The sequence below is a fragment of the Coregonus lavaretus genome (genome assembly GCF_964263955.1).
Source record: "Coregonus lavaretus genome assembly, chromosome: 37".
Lineage (NCBI taxonomy): Eukaryota > Metazoa > Chordata > Actinopteri > Salmoniformes > Salmonidae > Coregonus > Coregonus lavaretus.
The window spans coordinates 3,512,109-3,532,053 of NC_140024.1; the positions used below are offsets into that span (position 1 = coordinate 3,512,109).

Consider the following 19,945-nt stretch of genomic DNA (forward strand, 5'->3'; position numbering starts at 1 on the left):
TGTAAGTAAGCATTTCACTGTAATGTCTGCACCTGTTGTATTCGGCGCATGTGACCAATACAATTTGATTTGATTTGATTTAAAAGGTGCATTGTCGACAAAGCATGATGGGTTTGAATCCTGGCCTTAGTTACTGGCTAGAAATGTGGTTTGTTTATTTGAGAGGCTTTAGCTAGGTGGGGCACTGCACTTTAAAATGTGTTGGGGACCACTGACTTACAGAAAGAGACTTCTAAGTAAGTACACATTCTAACAAAATCCATGAGACAAATGGACAGTTGGATTCAAAATTTGAATTTTGGGTGCCATCTTTCAAAGTAACCAATGGTGTTCAGTGCTGCCCTACTTAGGTGCCCTAGTTTTAATGAAGATGAACAACAGAAGAACGAGACCGACTGGGGATGTTGGAGTTAACAGCTGGTACCTCTCGGCATCTCTAAATGTGAAAGATGGCACTCTACTCAGATCCAGGTTGAACATGGTCAGTAGGAGTCTGTGTCATGAACTGTCTCTTTCTCCTGACTAGATTAGACTGATGGATCACATGCATAAGGACCAGATAGTTCCTCGCTGGCTAGGACTAAAGCGAGAGGAGTATGTGGGTGTTTGAGAAAGAGTGTGTGAGGGAGGGAATCTTTGAATATAAAATGAAGAGGGTATGTGATATGTTTGAGAGTGTTTGAGTGAATGTGAAGATTGAAAATGTGACACACACAAAGACACACACACACTCACTGAGTTCTGCGATGCTGCCCACGCATGTGGCCAGAAGGGACTGTTCCAGGGTGCATAGCTCCAGATGGGCGTAGGCATCCTCCCTGCTCTCCATTGGTGCCCGGGGATCCTTTGTGTACGGACTGACATGGGCCGGCAGGGATAGCTCACCTGTACATACAAAACATACACCATTTTTTTTTTTTGAAAAATATATCTAAAAAGGTATCAAAGGAACATTTACTCATAATGTGTTACTAAATCCCTCAAAGACCTCAACTTATTTAAGCATTAATGTAGTGTTTCAACTAATACTAACGCTGTCAATGTCTGCCACCATGGCTCGACATCTGCACAAAAACAACCAGGACCACAGACGGACAATATAAAACATTTACTTTGGAGGTGAAGGTTGAGTGCACTGCTAGTGCTAGTTACCAGGACAGTTACAGTGGGGAGAACAAGTATTTGATACACTGCCGATTTTGCAGGTTTTCCTACTTACAAAGCATGTAGAGGTCTGTAATTTTTATCATAGGTACACTTCAACTGTGAGAGACGGAATCTAAAACAAAAATCCAGAAAATCACATTGTATGATTTTTAAGTAATGAATTTGCATTTTATTGCATGACATAAGTATTTGATCACCTACCAACCAGTAAGAATTCCGGCTCTCACAGACCTGTTAGTTTTTCTTTAAGAAGCCCTCCTGTTCTCCACTCATTACCTGTATTAACTGCACCTGTTTGAACTCGTTACCTGTATAAAAGACACCTGTCCACACACTCAATCAAACAGACTCCAACCTCTCCACAATGGCCAAGACCAGAGAGCTGTGTAAGGACATCAGGGATAAAATTGTAGACCTGCACAAGGCTGGGATGGGCTACAGGACAATAGGCAGGCAGCTTGGTGAGAAGGCAACAACTGTTGGCACAATTATTAGAAAATGGAAGATGTTCAAGATGACGGTCAATCACCCTCGGTCTGAGGCTCCATGCAAGATCTCACCTCGTGGGGCATCAATGATAATGAGGAAGGTGAGGGATCAGCCCAGAACTACACGGCAGGACCTGGTCAATGACCTGAAGAGAGCTGGGACCACAGTCTCAAAGAAAACCATTAGTAACACACTACGCCGTCATGGATTAAAATCCTGCAGCGCACGCAAGGTCCCCCTGCTCAAGCCAGCGCATGTCCAGGCCCGTCTGAAGTTTGCCAATGACCATCTGGATGAGCCAGAAGAGGAATGGGAGAAGGTCATGTGGTCTGATGAGACAAAAATATAGCTTTTTGGTCTAAACTCCACTCGCCGTGTTTGGAGGAAAAGGAAGGATGAGTACAACCCCAAGAACACCATCCCAACCATGAAGCATGGAGGTGGAAACATCATTCTTTGGGGATGCTTTTGTGCAAAGGGGACAGGACGACTGCACCGTATTGAGGGAAGGATGGATTTGGCCATGTATCGCGAGATCTTGGCCAACAACCTCCTTCCCTCAGTAATAGCATTGAAGATGGGTCGTGGCTGGGTCTTCCAGCATGACAACGACCCGAAACACACAGCCAGGGCAACTAAGGAGTGGCTCCGTAAGAAGCATCTCAAGGTCCTGGAGTGGCCTAGCCAGTCTCCAGACCTGAACCCAATAGAAAATCTTTGGAGGGAGCTGAAAGTCCGTATTGCCCAGCGACAGCCCCGGAACCTGAAGGATCTGGAGAAGGTCTGTATGGAGGAGTGGGCCAAAATCCCTACTGCAGTGTGTGCAAACCTGGTCAAGATCTACAGGAAACGTATGATCTCTGTAATTGCAAACAAAGGTTTCTGTACCAAATATTAAGTTCTGCTTTTCTGATGTATCAAATACTTATGTCATGCAATAAAATGCAAATGAATTACTTAAAAATCATACAATGTGATTTTCTGGATGTTTGTTTTAGATTCCGTCTCTCACAGTTGAAGTGTACCTATGATAAAAATTACAGACCTCTACATGCTTTGTAAGTAGGAAAACCTGCAAAATCGGCAGTGTATCAAATACTTGTTCTCCCCACTGTATGTAATCAGGGAGAATAATGAGGGGATCGTATCGGCTTTAGTTTATTTTATGAACTAAGATTAACTCAGAGAGAAAAGACAGAGGAGACATGGGGTGAGAGGGTCAATGTTTAGTTACATACCACTTCTGTTCTCTCTCTGTGTGTCTCTCTCTCTGTGTCTCTCTCTCTGTGTCTCTCTCTCTGTGTCTCTCTCTCTGTGTCTCATTTAAACCTTCAGGAAATGAGACAGATAATGCCTTGATGTGATCCCATCTTAACCATACCCCAAAATAAAATATGATTCTCATCTGTAGGGTGCACTCTTAGAAAAAAAGGTGCTATATAGAACCCAAAAGAGTTCTACCTGGAACCAAAAAAGGTTATCCTAAATAGGGACAGCCGAAGAACTCCTTTGGAACCCTTTTTTTCTAAGACTGTAGTAACAGAGTAGTAATGGAACGTTCAACCATTTATTGCCCTGACCAAAAGGGGTTTTAACTAATCTATTGCTTTCTCCCACAGAGAATTACAGCCCTACAAGCCACAAAGTCAGTCATCTGTGCAGTTCATGACGCACACACCCACTCCCAAATAGAAACTCAACTAACAGGGAGGTTTCCTAGAAACACAAATATAATACATGTATGCGCACACACACACACACACACACACACACATTGTGTGTGAGATGGGTATTTGCTGACTCTGTCATCTTCTACACAATGGAAAAGGCACCAAAAGCCAAAAGCCAAGCCAGGATAGCTCTGCTCTCTACAGGAGTAGTATGCAAAGTTCCCTCCCCCAAGCCACAAGTCTTACTCAGCTATTTATATGAGTGTGGGAGAGGGCTGTGCATGATGTATTGATGTTGGGCTCTGGTCAAATGTAGTACACTATAAAGAGAATAGGGTGCCATTTGGGACGCACCTTAGGAGAGCATTTAGAGTGATCCTGATGAACTGAACCCACAACTACTGTCCACCCTCTGCCCCATACTAATTGGATAAGCCACACACCACCTTCCCACACTGGAAACCCCCAAAACGAATCATGTGTCATCAGTGACTCTACACACAGTCTCAGACTCACCACCAGCCCTAAGTCTGCTCTGAGATATGTGTGTATATATGTGTGTATTGTGCATGTTAAGTGTGTGAGAGAGAACTTTTCAAGTAGATAGATAAAAGTTACAGTGTAACTCCTAACACAACTGAAGGCTTTCAATTGGATTAAATACATCCAATATTTAGAATGGGACTATTGGTAGCAATTGTAAATCACACCAAAAATGAATTGTTCGGTTCACAATCTAAGCTTAAGCCACAACCAAAGATAAACTGGCTGTAACTCCCAAGTGGGTCTCAATCCAACTTATCTTGGTTTGAAATAAATATTTTATTGGTTGTAGAAGCATAACGCAATACAAGCCTTTTGGATAACTTACATTGATTACCCCTAGCTACTTTGTTAGGAAAGAAAAGTAATGTGTGCCGTCTGAACAAGTATTTGTTCATATAGTCCATTCATTCACAACAAGAGGCCAGTCTTCAGGGGGTACAAAGCACAACTGAGTGCTTTCCAAACCCTACCTGTGTATGCTAACTCCACAAGGCTATGGGTACTGTGTGTGTGAACACAAGCCATGCTTACTTCCCTAATCATGTATGATTAAGTTATTTCCTTTACTTCCCTCCTCCTGTGTGTGGGTGCGTGTGTGTGTGTGTGTGTGTGTGTGTGTGTGTGTGTGTGTGTGTGTCTGTATGAAAACAGAGGCACAGTCACCTTTCTGTGACAAACAACATGTCCTTTCTGTGGCAGGGCATAATGCCATGACTGTTTGGTCAGACTAAAACAGCAGTATGGATAGAGGGGAGACATAGGGACCAATCATACCCTGAGATATACACATGCAACCCAAACTTTACTGAAACCCCCTTTTGACATAATGATTTACCAGATTTGCTGCACATTTCTCAAAATGCATTAGCCCAAAGGGGTTATGCAGTAACGGTAAAATAACCTTTCATTCTTTAATATTTAAAAAGTAAGAGGGTAGAATAAGAGACAAAGGCAGAGAAGACATAAAGGGAGAGAGAGAGAGAGAGAGAGAGAGAGTGAGAGTAAGAGTGAGAGTTAAAGTGTGAGTAAGAGTGGAATGGAAGTTATAATTGTAATGGCTTAGCAGATAATAACAAAAGAAGAACAATATTTACATGGCTCAAAGAGAAGGAAAATATTATCTATTGTTTACAGGAAACTCATTAAACAATTTTAGATGTGTGGGAAAAGGACTGGGGGGGGGCGAAATATACTTCTCCCATGGACAAAGAAACTCAAAAGGGGTGATAATATTAATTAACAGTAATTTCGATCCAAATGTGCAAATTGTCCAAACAGATCCGCAAGGCAGATGGATGATTTTAAATATGTTATTGGACCATAAACAGTTATGGCTCACTAACCTTTACGGACCAAATAATAATGATCCACACTTCTTTGACAATATATATAATAAATGATCAACTGCAAGCAATACAAGACTCTATTATTATGGTGGGAGATTATAATACTGTTTTAAATAGCTCAATGGACCATAAAGGAAATCACACTACAAACTATCACCCTCATGCTCTTAAGGAAATCATGAATGTCATGGATACATTAGAACTAGTAGATATAAGGAGGCTTAAATATCCTGACCTAGTGAGATATACATGGCGGAGACTCAATCAAGCTAGTCATCTTGACTTCTTTCTTATGTCATTCTCGTTAGCACCAAAAGATTAAAAAGTGTTGATAGGGGACAGAATGTGGTCGGACCATCATATAATTGGCATTTACATTACTCATACTGAATTTCCATGTGGGCGAGGATATTGGAAATTTAATCAAAGCCTATTGGATGATAACTTGTTTTTAACTAGGACAGAGGAATTTATAAAACAGATTTTTTCCGACAGCATAGGTACAGCAAATCCCCTTATTGTATGGGACACTTTTAAATGTGCCTTTAGAGGCCATGCAATTCAGTACTCATCTCGAAAACAAAAGCAATTCAGGTCAAAAGAGTCCATACTAACAAAAGAAATAGAAGGTCTAACAGAACAGATAGATAGCAATAAAAACTGTAACATAGAGGCTCAGAATAAATTAGAGGAAAAACAAAAAGAAATGGAGAAACTTATTCAAGAAAGATCAAGTGTAATATATTATAAAAATAAAGTAAACTGGATGGAATATGGGGAAAAATGCAACAAATTCTTTTTTAATCTTCAACATAGAAATGTAACCAAAAATAATTTACTGAAACTGGTTAAAAATGACGGAGTCACCCATGATTCACCAAATTATATTTTGAAGGAGGAAGCAAAGTACTTTAAGCATATGATTTTGTTTCAGTCGCCTCCATCTCCTCTAACTGAAGCTAATTGTAGGGATGTTTTATCTATTGATAATGTAATATTAACAGCCATACAGAAAGACTCATGTGAAGATGAAATTACAGAGGAGGAACTTCTAGATGCAATTAAATACTTAAAGTCCGGGAAAACTCCAGGGTTGGATGGCATACCAGTTGAAGTATACCAAACCTTTTTCGATATACTCAGAGGACCGTTATTAGCATGTTTTAACCACTCCTATGTAAATGGTAGATTATCAGACACTCAAGAAGAAGGTCTGATTTAATTTGTACTGATACAGGATACAAGCGGGAAATAACAAGATCCAGTCCATTTACAAAATTGGAGGCCCCTTACAATTCAGTGTTGTGATGCAAAAATCCTAGCAAAATGTATAGCGCATATAATTAAAAAGGTATTGTCAGACATTATTCATTCTAATCAGACAGGTTTTTTACATGGACGATACATTGGAGATAATATAAGGCAAGTACTGGAAACAATAGAACACTGTGAAAAATCTGGGAAACCAGGCCTGCTATTCATAGCAGACTTTGAAAAGGCATTTGATAAAGTACGACTGGAGTTTATATATAAATGTATGGAGTATTTCAATTTTGGAGAATCTCTTATAAAATGGGTCAAAATCATGTATAGTAACCCTAGGTGTAAAATAGCAAATAATGAATATTTCTCAGAAAGTTTTAAACTGTCAAGAGGAATAAAACAAGGTTGTCCACAATCGACATATCTATTTATTATGGCCATCGAAATGTTCGCTATTAAATCCAACAATAATATCAAGGGATTAGAAATCCAGGGCTTAAAAACAAAGGTGTAATTGTACGCTGATGATTCATGTTTTCTTTTAAATCCACAACTTGAATCCCTCCACAGCCTCAGAGGATCTAGATACATGTTCTAACCTCTCTGGATTACAACCAAATTATGATAAATGTACTATATTACATATTGGATCACAAAAAAATACAATTTTTACATTACCATGTAGTTTACCAATAAAATGGTCTGATGGTGATGTGGATATACTCGGAATACAAATCCCAAATGAAAAATGATCTCACTCCAATAGATTTTAATAGAAATAAAGCAAAAATAGATAAGATCTTGCTACCATGGAAAGGTAAATACCTGTCTATTTGTGGAAGAATCACCCTGATTAACTCTTTAGTATTATCCCAGTTTACCTATTTGCTTATGGTATTGCCTGCGCCTAGCGAACAGTTTTTAAAATTATATGAGAAAAAAATATTCCACTTTATTTGGAACGGCAAGCCAGACAAAATTGAACGGGCCTATTTAATAATTTGGAGGACAGAAATTATTAAATATTAAAGCATTAGATCTATCACTAAAAGCTTCAGTCATACAAAAGTTATCCTTAAATCCGAACTGGTTCTCTTGCAAATTAGTAAGATTGTCTCACCCCATGTTCAAGAATGGCCTTTTCCCCTTTATTCAGATTACAACCGCTCACTTTCAGTTATTTGAAAAGGAAATCATCTCCCAAATATCACTATTTCTAAAACAAGCCATAGAAAGTTGGTTGCAGTTTCAATGTCATCCTCCAGAAACGACAGAACAAATAATGCAACACATATTGTGGTTAAACTCAAATATACTAATTGATTAAAAAAACATAATTTTTTGAAAAAAAAAGGTATAATCTTCGTAAATTATATCATAGCTAGGACTGGTGGATTTATGTCACACATGCAGCTAACAAAAACATATGGAAATGTCTGCTCTACCCAAAATTACAACCAAATAATTGCAGCATTACCGCAAAAATGGAAGAGGAAAGTGGAAGGGGGAAAAAGTAAGGATCTTGTCTGTCGGCCCTGTATCAAAGAACATAATTGGCTAAAGAAAATTGTGATAAATAAAAAAGTATACCAGTTTCATTTAAGGACCAAATGATTGACAGCCGTCCCATATAGATGACAAAATAGTTGGGAAGAGATTTTTGACGTACCGATTCCATGGCATGGTGTTTATGAACTGATACGCAAAATGACGCCGGATTCAAAACTGATGAGGGTGATTGACCGTCATCTTGAACTTCTTCCATTTTCAAAAAATTGCGCCAACAGTTGTTGCCTTCTCACCAAGCTGCTTGCCTATTGTCCTGTAGCCCATCCCAGCCTTGTGCAGGTCTACAATTTTATCCCTGATGTCCTTACACAGCTCTCTGGTCTTGGCCATTGTCGAGAGGTTGGAGTCTGTTTGATTGAGTGTGTGGACAGGTGTCTTTTATACAGGTAACGAGTTCAAACAGGTGCAGTTAATACAGGTAATGAGTGGAGAATAGGAGGACTTCTTAAAGAAAAACGAACAGGTCTGTGAGAGCCGGATTTCTTACTGGTTGGTAGGTGATCAAATACTTATGTCATGCAATAAAATGCAAATTAATTACTTAAAAATCATACAATGTGATTTTCTGGATTTTTGTTTTAGATTCCGTCTCTTACAGTTGAAGTGTACCTATGATAAAAATTACAGACCTCTACATGCTTTGTAAGTAGGAAAACCTGCAAAATCGGCAGTGTATCAAATACTTGTTCTCCCCACTGTATATACGAGAGAAAAAAACATATGGGGGATTGGAAGTGATGCAGACCAATTACATTGATGGAAGTTACAATCTATCTGCAATATTAAAGCTGATCTACCCCCCCACCCAAAAAAAAAGAAGGAAAAAAAGAGTGGACCAGAAGGAACCTGTTGGAAATGGACAAAGGGCTCAGGGGTCAGTCTGCATGTCCTGTCTTGGTGTTGACGTCTGACATCTAGGGTCCTTAGGATCAGGGAGGAGTCAGTAACAGAGCTGACAGGTGAAGGAAGTGTCTGTGCCAAAACAAAGCTTCTCCCCCATGGAGAGACCCATGGACCAAACAGCCATATTAAATAAAATCTCCATCAGTGTTCATCAAACTTTAAAACAGATGATTTTCCAACAAAGCAGTTTTGCAGGCTTAAGTATCTGTTGCAATTTCTCAGAGTGAGACAACTGTGTGAATCACATTTCCTGACATTCCAAAGGGTGTAGCACAGGTCTTCAAATAAATTAATCACTGGAAGATCATTAATCGCCGTTTAACAAGCTTAGAGGCTCCTTGATTAACAGCTCAACTGAAATTACAATACATTACTTTTACACATCAATCATACCTTGTGTCTTTCTCAACAAACACCATACATAGTGACTTTATATCCATTTGCCTTACAAAAGCCCCGTAAGAGTGCTTCAATCGTGTCACAGACACTAGGCAACATAATCAATCATATAACAGTAGGGCTAAATGTGATCTGATTTTATGAACCAACAGTACATAATCACCCCAAGTTCAGAGGTCGCTGCCTACAGGTGCATGGCAACTTCCTGGTTGCGCAGTGGTCATGTGACCTCTGACCTCCTAGCATAGCATCTAAATAACCCCCTGCCCTTATTATGCCAGAAGCCTGTGTCGTCTCTGTCTGTCTGGTTTGTATTAACAGTAAAGTTATTCTACATCATTGAGATAAACTCCTAATGAGTCTACTGTGTGCAACTAAGAGAAAGTCAACTGCTGGTGTTTCACACACTGCCTCTGTTTTGGGCAAAACATTTTTTTGTTGTTGACTAATTTGGGAAACCAGCTTGATAAAGTATAACATAGGACAGGGTTCTTCAATTCCGGTCCTGGAGGGCCGAAACACCTCTGTTTTTCATCTCCTTCTAATCAGGGGCTAATTCAGACCTGGGACACCAGGTGAGTGCAATTAACTACCAGGTAAAAATAAAAAACAGAAGTGTTTCGGCCCTCCAGGACCGGAATTGAAGAACCCTGACATAGGACAACATCGTCCATATACACAGACACACAGGGTCCAGACATCCTGAGGCCTATTCAATACACACCAGTGACCGGGTTTCTGGATTAGTCAGAAATGTATATATATAATTCTGCCCAAAACAGAAGCCATGTGTGAATGTAAGGCATGAGGCATTATAATAACTGTTTTCCGGATTAGTAAAAAACTAAAATGTTCCCGCCCAAAACAGAGACTGTGTGAAAACTAGCACTTGACTTTCTCTTCACACTGTGGACTCGTCCAACTTAAAGGACTTTGTCTAAATGATGTAGCTTCCATGTTAACACAAACCATGACCATATTCAAACAGAGTAGTAAAAAACTATAAAGGGATAACCGCTACTCTGGAAGACAATGTGGCATACAAGATGATACATCTAGAGATGTTATGGTGCAGAGGCAGTACGAGCCTGCTGTTATAGAGATCTGAGAGGAAGAGGATGATGATGATGATGATGATGATGATGATAATGATGATGATAAATCAAGCTGTGTGTGTGGATAGCGCAGAGAAGAGAGAATGCTGAGAACGGGATCCTCTTGTGAGAGGAAGCATTTTCTCTAGTTTCACAGTGAGAATCTAATATGGTGGATTTACTGTCACAAAGTTTATGGGTTAGGTACAATCATTTGTCATGGTCATTTGATCACATTGAGTGTAGGTCTGATGTATCTACAATTGAGAGGGGACTCAGAGAAAGGAATGTGAGGGAGGGAGGGAGGGATAGAGAGACAGAGAATGAAAGAGACAGAGAGAATACTTGACATCCAGTTCCCATCATTCTCTCCTAGACCTGTTCATGACTGTAGTAACAGGACCTGCCAACCTCCCAATGTCAGCTTCACAGTAACATTAAACCTGACTCTTTCTCCCATAAAAGCACTAATCAACACCTAGTGGGTGCTTTACTACCAGTTCCTTCAAGCTTTAGCACAACCCAGAGAGCCATAAACCCATGCCCCAGTATGAGAGACGAATGCGGGCCTCTAGCAGTGTATGTAGTGTTTAGAGCAGTGGTTCCCAACCAGGAGTACTAGGACCCCTGGGGGTACCTATCCACAGGGGGTACTTGAGAAGACTCATGAGACCATAGGCTTACTGGTAAAATGCACATGAGGGGGTACTTCAGGGGTACTTCAAACTGTACCAGTCACCGAAAAAGGTTGGGAACCACTGGTTTAGAGCATAACCTACTGTGGTAGCTGGTGTGTACTTATTAGTGTTTACGAGGTGTTTGTGTGAGGATTGTATGCACTAGAGAGTTGCCCAGTTATTACAGACTAACACACACTGTCGTTAAAAACTGTTGTTAAGAAGTAGTGCTACTAGATTCTACTGAATTCCATTAGAACCAGGGGTGCAACTTTCACTGGGGACATGACCCCCACATACTGAAATTGCATTTTTGTCCCCGACACCTCAAAGCGGTCGGATAAGCTTTTTGGTGGTTTCAGCCGGTTGGATTTAGGACCGCGCAGACACCACAGAGCGTGCAAACAGAGGCAGCTGTTGTCTGTGTGTGTTGTGCTTTTTCTCTGAGTTGTAAAAGCAAGCAGAGCAAAAACTGGCTACTCTTTATTTGACTAATGTAGCTGGCAAGGTAACTGCTGTTTGACTTAACAGAAAAAATGTATTTATTCCCAGTGCTGAGCTAGTAGTGTAACTGAAGTTCTGTCTGAAGTGAATGAACTAACTTAGCTAGCTAACTAGTAGCTACCACAGCCAGTTCAGCCTAGCTATATGTCAGGTAGCAATATCTAACAGCTGTTGTGTGAATGGAAATGTTTTGTAGCCTTTGTTTTGTCCCGTTTCAACAGAAGTAAATTATCTTGGCTTGTTTTCACCAGTTGATGTACCATTAGAGCCAGCCAAAAATTGGCTAACGTTAGATATTATTTTTGCCCCAATCACAGTCAGTATAGCAATGTAACATTACTGATATGTCAGTTTCCCTAGCTAATTCCCTACTTTTCACACTGACAGTAATAAACAGCTCTAGAGGCTTCACTGTCATGGTGCACAGTCAGTACACAACACTATTCTCATCATGTCTTAGCAGGATCAGATGGTGACAGGTGTCCCAGCAGGGTCAGACAGCCAGGGAAGACCAGTCCACGGAGCTCAGGTGAATTTTGCAGTATATTATAACAATCAGTAAATTAATACAGTTCCATATTGAGTTGATGGGTAGGCTACAGTCTGGGATCTGGGAATAATGGTCATTTCAATTATTGAACCATTGATTATATTCTTGGATAATATCATGTATAAATGTACACCAAGGTAATTCTTTGTAATGGGTCATCTGAGCAGTATCAAATGGTGACAGGGGGCTGAAGTGAACTTTTGAAGATGCAACACTTTATTCTCTCTGTGTTCCAAACACTGGACAAGCTTCTAAGATTGAAACTATTTTAAGGGAGTCTGACAAACCTCTAAAGTTGATTTCCAAACTGTATCAAGGGTTGATAGAGGCTTTTCGCGATGACACAAAACATGTAAAACAAAAATGTGAGGATGACCTGGGAGACACTACTGATGATGATGAATGGATACAGATATGTTTGAATGCCCAGTGATGTTCATATAATCTCAGACATAAAGTGCCTTGCAAAAGTATTCATTCCCATTGGCGTTTTTCCTATTTTGTTGCATTACAACCTGTAATTTAAATGGATTTTTATTTGGATTTCATGTAATGGACAAAATAGTCAAAATTGGTGAAGTGAAATGATAAAAATAACTTCAAAAAAGAAAGTCACATAATTAGTTAAATAGAGTCCACCTGTGTGCAATCTAAGTGTCACATGATCTCAGTATATATACACCTGTTCTGAAAGGCCCCAGAGTGTGCAACACCACTAAGCAAGGGGCACCCCCAAGCAAGTGGCACCATGAAGACCAAGGAGCTCTCCAAACAGGTCAAGGACAAAGTTGTGGAGAAGTACAGATCAGGGTTGGGATATAAAAAAATATCCGAAACTTTGAACATCCCACGGAGCACCATTAAATCCATTATAAAAAATTGAAAGAATATGGCACCACAACAAACCTGCCAAGAGAGGGCCGCCCACCAAAACTCACAGACCAGGAAAGGAGGGCATTAATCAGAGAGGCAACAAAGAGACCAAAGATAACCCTGAAGGAGCTGCAAAGGTCCACAGTGGCGATTGGAGTATCTGTCCATAGGACCACTTTAAGCCGTACATGCCACAGAGCTGGGCTTTACGGAAGAGTGGCCAGAAAAAAGCCATTGCTTAAAGAAAAAAATAAGCAAACACGTTTGGTGTTTGCCAAAAGGCATGTGGGAGACTCCCCAAACATATGGAAGAAGGTACTCTGGTCAGATGAGACTAAAATTGAGCTTTTTGGCCATCAAGGAAAACGCTATGTCTGGCGCAAACCCAACACCTCTCATCACCCCGAGAACACCATCCCCACAGTGAAGCATGGGACTTTTCATCGGTAGGGACTGGGAAACTGGTCAGAATTGAAGGAATGATGGATGGCGCTAAATAGAGGGAAATTCTTGAGGGAAACATGTTTCAGTCTTCCAGAGAGTTGAGACTGGGATGGAGGTTCACCTTCCAGCAGGACAATGACCCTAAGCATACTGCTAAAGCAACACTCAAGTGTAGCTTAGTGGTTAAGAGCGTTATGCCAGTAACCGAAAGGTCGATGATTGTGGACTACAGGAAAAAAAAGAGGACTGAGCACGCCCCCATTCTCATCGACGGGGCTGTAGTGGAACAGGTTGAGAGCTTCAAGTTCCTTGGTGTCCACATCACCAACGAACTATCATGGTCCAAACACACCAAGACAGTCGTGAAGAGGGCACGACAAAGCCTATTCCCCCTCAGGAGACTAAAAAGATTTGGCATGGGTCCTCAGATCCTCAAAAAATTCTACAGCTGCACCATCGAGAGCATCCTGACTGGTTGCATCACCGCCTGGTATGGCAACTGCTTGGCCTCTGACCGCAAGGCACTACAGAGGGTAGTGCGTACGGCCCAGTACATCACTGGGGCAAAGCTCCCTGCCATCCAGGACCTCTATACCAGGCGGTGTCAGAGGAAGGCCCTCAAAATTGTCAAAGACTCCAGTCACCCTAGTCATAGACTGTTCTCTCTGCTACCGCACGGCAAGCGGTACCGGAGTGCCAAGTCTAGGTCCAAAAGACTTCTCAACAGCTTCTACCCCCAAGCCATAAGACTCCTGAACAGCTAATCATGGCTACCCGGACTATTTGCACTGCCCCCCCACCCCATCCTTTTTACGCTGCTGCTACTCTGTTAAGTATTTATGCATAGTCACTTTAACTCTACCCACATGTACATATTACCTCAACTAGCCGGTGCCCCCGCACATTGACTATGCAACGGTACCCCCCTGTATATATAGCCTCCCTACTGTCACTTTATTCTATTGTATATATAGCCTCCCTACTGTCACTTTATTTTTTACTTCTGCTCTTTTTTTTCTCAACACTTTTTTGTTGTTGTTTTATTCTTACTTTTTTTGTTTAAAATAAATGCACTGTTGGTTAAGGGCTGTAAGTAAGCATTTCACTGTAATGTCTGCACCTGTTGTATTCGGCGCATGTGACCAATAAAATTTGATTTGATTTGATTTGATTTGATTTGATTTCTAATCCCCGAGCCGACTAGGTGAAAAATCTGTCGATGTGCCCTTAAGCAAGGCACTTAACCCTAATTGCTCCTGTAAGTCGCTCTGGATAAGAGCGTCTGCTAAATGACTAAAATGTAAAATGTAAATGTTTAAGGGAAACATTTAAATGTCTTGGAATGGCCTAGTCAAAGCCCAGACCTCAATCCAATTGAGAATCTGTGGTATGACTTAAAGATTGCTGTACACCAGCGGAACCCATCCAACTTGAAGGAGCTGGAGCAGTTTTGCCTTGAAGAATGGGCAAAAATCCCATTGGCTAGATGTGCCAAGCTTATAGCGACATACCCCAAGAGACTTACAGCTGTAATTGCTGCAAAAGGTGGCTCTACAAAGTATTGACTTTGGGGGGGGTGAATAGTTATGCACGCTCAAGTTTTCAGTTTTCTTGTCTTATTTCTTGTTTGTTTCACCAAAAAATAATTTTGCATCTTCAAAGTGGTAAGCATGTTGTGTAAATCAAATGATACAAACACCCCAAAAATCAATTTTAATTCCAGGTTGTAAGGCAACAAAATAGGAAAAATGGCAAGGGGGGGTGAATACTTTCGCAAGCCACTGTAAATTACTGCAGTTTAAGACCATCCATAGAACGTACTAAATTATATGCCAGTGAAACTGAATATCATGCACTCAGAAATAATTCCTCTGCTGGAGGTGTAAAACACAAAAGGGGACATCCAGTGCATTCGGAAAGTATTCAGACCCCTTGACTTTTTCCACATTTTGTTACGTTACAGCCTTATTCTAAAATTGATTAAATTGTTTTCTTTCCTCATCAATCTACACACAATACCCCAAAATAACAAAGCAAAAACAGGTTTTTAGAAATGTTTGCTACTTTATTTAAAAAAAATACAAAACTGAAATATTACATTTACATTAGTATTCAGACCCTTTACTCAGAACTTTGTTGAAGCACCTTCGGCAGTGATTACAGCATCAAGTCTTCTTGGGTATGACGCTACAAGCTTCCCACACCTGTATTTGGGGAGTTTCTCCCATTCTTCTCTGCAGATCCTCTCAAGCTCTGTATGGTTGGATGGGGATCGTTGCTGCACAGCTATTTTCAGGTCAATCCAGAGATGTTAGTTCGGGTTCAAGTCCGGGCTCTTGCTGGGCCACTCAAGGACATTCAGAGACTTGTCCCGAAGCCACTCCTGTGTTGTCTTGGCTGTGTGCTTAGGGTCGTTGTCCTGTTGGAAGTGAACCTTCGCCCCCAGTCTGAGGTCCTGAGCGCTCTGGAGCAGGTTTTCATCAAGGATCTCTCAGGCCAAAGAGTTCAATCTTGGTTTCATCAGACCAGAGAATCTTGTTTCTCATGGTCTGAGAGTATTTAGGTGCCTTTTGGCAAACTCCAAGCGGGCTGTTGTGCTTTTTACTGAGGAGTGGCATCCGTCTGGCCAATCTACCATAAAGGCCAGATTGGTGGAGTGCTGCAGAGATGGTTGTCCTTCTGGAAGGTTCTCCCATCTCCACAGAGGAACTCTGGAGCTCTGTCAGTGACCATCAGGTTCTTGGTCACCTGCCTGACCAAGGCCCTTCTCCCCCGATTGCTCAGTTTGGCCGGGCGGCCTGCTCTAGGAAGAGTGTTGGTGGTTCCAAACTTATTCTATTTAAGAATGATGGAGGCAACTGTGTTCTTGGGGACCTTCAATGCTGCAGACATTTTTTGGGTACCATTCCCCAGATCTGTGCCTCGACTACAGTCTTGTCTCAGAGCTCTACGGACAATTCCTTCGACCTTATGGCTTGGTTTTTGCTCTGACAAGCACTGTCAACTGTGGGACCTTATATAGACAGGTGTGCCTTTCCAAATAATGTCCAATCAATTGAATTTACCACAGGTGGACTCCAATCAAGTTGTAGAAACATATCAAGGATGATCAATGGAAACAGGATGCACCTGCTCTCAATTTCAAGTCTCATAGAAAAGGGTCTGAATACTTATGTAAAAAATGTATTTCTGTTTTGTATTTTTTATAAATTTGCAAACATTTCAAAAAATTTTCATTTTGTCATTATGGGGTATTGTGTGTAGATTGCTGAGAAAAATGTTTTATTTAATCAATTTTAGAATAAGGCTGTAACGTAACAATATGTGGAAAAAGTCAAGGGGTCTGAATACTTTCCGAAGGCACTGTATTTCAATATGTTATGCTCTTGTGAAGGCTGGCTAAATTCTGGCAAAGAGTATGTTATTTTATCTCTGCATGTCTACAGATTCTCCCTTCTCCCTATTTTTATACATAGTCCCCCCATTTTAGGGGAGCAAAAGTATTGGGACAAATTCAATTGTATGTGTATTAAAAAGTAGTAAAAAGTATTTGGTCCCACATTCATAGAATGCAATAACTACATCAAGCTTGTGACGCTACAAATTTGTTGGATGCATTTGCTGTTTGTTTTGTTTGTGTTTCAGATTTTTTTTTGTGCCCAATATAAATGAATGGTAAATAATGTATTCTGTCATTTTTGAGTCACTTTTATTGTAAATAAGAATGTAATATGTTTATAAACACTTCTACATTAATGTGGATGCTACCATGAAGGATAATCCTGAATGAATGAGTGAGTAAGGTACAGACGCACAAATATCATACCCCCAAGACATGCTAACCTCTCATCATTACAATAACAGGGGAGGTTAGCATTTTTTTGGGAGGGGGGTATGATATTTGTGCATCTATAACTTTCTCACTCATCATTTTCACAATTCAAATCAGGATTATCCATAATCATGGTAGCATCCACATTCATGTAGAAGTGTTTAGAAACAATCAAAGTGACCCCAAAAGGGTCATATTAGATTGTGTAGAAATGCAGGAAATGAGCTTTAGATGCCCAAAAAATTCTGAGGGAGGACCCCCAGACTCCCGCCAGGTTATGTCCCCACCACTTTTAAAACCAAAGTTGTGCCCCTGATTAGAACACACTGTGGGAAGATGGGTGAGCTGAGGCTACCAAGCACAGATGAAGGTACAGATGACGGTAGAACACATATAAACAGTAATAACACTTCTAGAGTACTGTGCAATAACATACTATGGTATAAATGGGAAAGCCACATTTCTATCCGAACAAACAAAAGAGACTATTCTCTGTGTGATTGGTGTAGGAAAACAGGACCCCCTAACTGGCCTCCAATTAGTGTTCTGGCTGGTTATGTGAACCATGGCTCCTCTCTTTAACTCCTCGTTTCTCACAGTCCATCACACACACATGCACGCACGCAAACAAACAAAAAAACACAATGGTCTTACAGCCTGCCGGTGGCTTAACCACAACACCCTAGGAGATCTCCCACTTCCTCCATTACAATATTACACCTAATGACTGTTTCCTGTCTGTGGGGCTCTGTGGGGCTTTCCCCTTAACCTTGACATACTTGCGGCAGAGCCTAGGTCTATGGTTCTGGGTACTAGAGGACCTAGGAAACCAGTGACCTCAACACTTATCACCGTGATTGCTTTTCCATGGAGTGCATTTGTAACAGTTAGGGCAATTAGCCTGCTCTGGGACTTCTTGGACATATTAAGAGAGGGAATGGGGGAACATTTGGATGAAAGTTTTCCTTGATTGCTAGTTTTCTTCCTTTTCAGATTGTGTTAGTTCAGTACATTATCACAACATCATTACTAAACTCCAAAACCAGCACACCATTCTCACTCTCTCTATAGAATGGGTCTACAAATGGTTAATGTGGACACAAGCACACCCTAATCACTGTGGCTAATGAGCTATCAATCTCTGCGCTCTGATCAACACACACACACACACACACACACACACAAAACACACAGTGGCATGTATTCATGGATGCCAAGGGAAGCCAGGCTTCCCCCAAATTTTTTTATAAAATAATGTATTTGTCTCCCTGTTTCATAATTTTCCTTCAGTTCACAAGAGGCTGATTGTATCTCACTGGAGAAGGCATCCGAGCGAGCGAAACAGCGCTCTTCTGTCTCTGTATTTGTAGCCCATCTGTCTGATGCTGTCTGGTCAAAAAGAGTATGATATTGTTGCTGCCCATAGCATTGAATGCAAGGGAAGCCAGCGAGCATTTGGCCTCCCTTGATAAAAAAAGTATACAATAATCGCCAATCAACGTTGAGCTAAACTGAGTGAGCTCAACTGTGAATGGTCCTGACGCATTAAAAAAAAAGTCTCAAGGGAAGCAAGTTTGGATTTGGCTTCACACCAATCACATCACATTAAGCCAAACGTCATTGACAGAAAAAAACTTGAATTGTTGCATCTCGTTGTGTTGTTGTCCTTAGGTCTTGCTAACTAAAATTGGCCCTTTCCTAAATTAGCCATGGATGGAGATACGGATAGGTTCACTCTCTGTACTGGCTAATGATTTAACTGCGATTCTGATCCAACTATAAATTCATACATTGTACATCTGGCCTGAGAGGATGGAAGTTCAATATGCAGCTAGATGTAGTAGTAGTTAATGTTAAATAGCTGGCTAATCATTGCCTGTGAATGAAAGGAAGTTAGGCTAGCGAGCAAGCATGTTAGCCAGGTAGCCCAGAACAACAAAAACTAAAAGTGTGTACAGTATGACCGTTTTGGCATCATGAAAGAGAGGAGGATGGCATTGGCGTTTCTCTACAAGTAGGGTGAGTCAACATGTTTTTTTCTACTTATGCACGCACGCACACGCACACGCACACGCACACACACACACACACACATACACATCAGTACCATGGACAGCCACATGATATTTAGCTTACGTTGATTGGACTAAATTGTTTTTGTAATCGTTTAGACTAAGCATAGGTGATTTAATGATGTTGAAATGTTGAAGTTGAAATGATCCTGGAATAGTGGAGGCAGCTCCTGTTTTCTTTGCGACTTGTGTTAACTCTACAGTGTTCTAAATCAATAGTTGTTTAGTAGTCCAAAAATTTTGGAAATATTAACTTGATTGACCATGCTGTAGGTTATGTAACCAGAGGTGTAAAGTACTTAAGTAAAAATACTTTAAAGTACTACTTAAGTACTTTACTTTTACTTCACTACATTCCTAAAGAAAATAATGTAATTTTTACTCCATTCATTTTCCCTGACACCCAAAAGTATTCGTTACATTTTGAATGCTTAGCAGGACAAGAAAGGGGTCCAATTCACGCACTTATCAAGAGAACATCCCTGGTCATCCATACTGCCTCTGATCTGGTGGACTCACTAAACACACGTCTGAGCGTTGGAGTGTG

At 40.7% G+C, this 19,945-nt stretch overlaps 1 protein-coding gene across 1 annotated transcript in view; it reads right to left on the reverse strand.

Moving 5' to 3' along the window:
* LOC311111930 (ankyrin repeat and BTB/POZ domain-containing protein 2-like) overlaps nt 1–19,945 on the reverse strand; it is a gene marked incomplete at its 5' end in the record, with an annotated part of 30,430 nt that overhangs the window by 8,815 nt on the left and 1,670 nt on the right. The window contains one exon of the mRNA XM_084154854.1: nt 736–885. Coding sequence (XP_084010980.1) covers nt 736–885 — 150 coding nt within the window. The remainder of the gene's footprint in view (nt 1–735; nt 886–19,945) is intronic.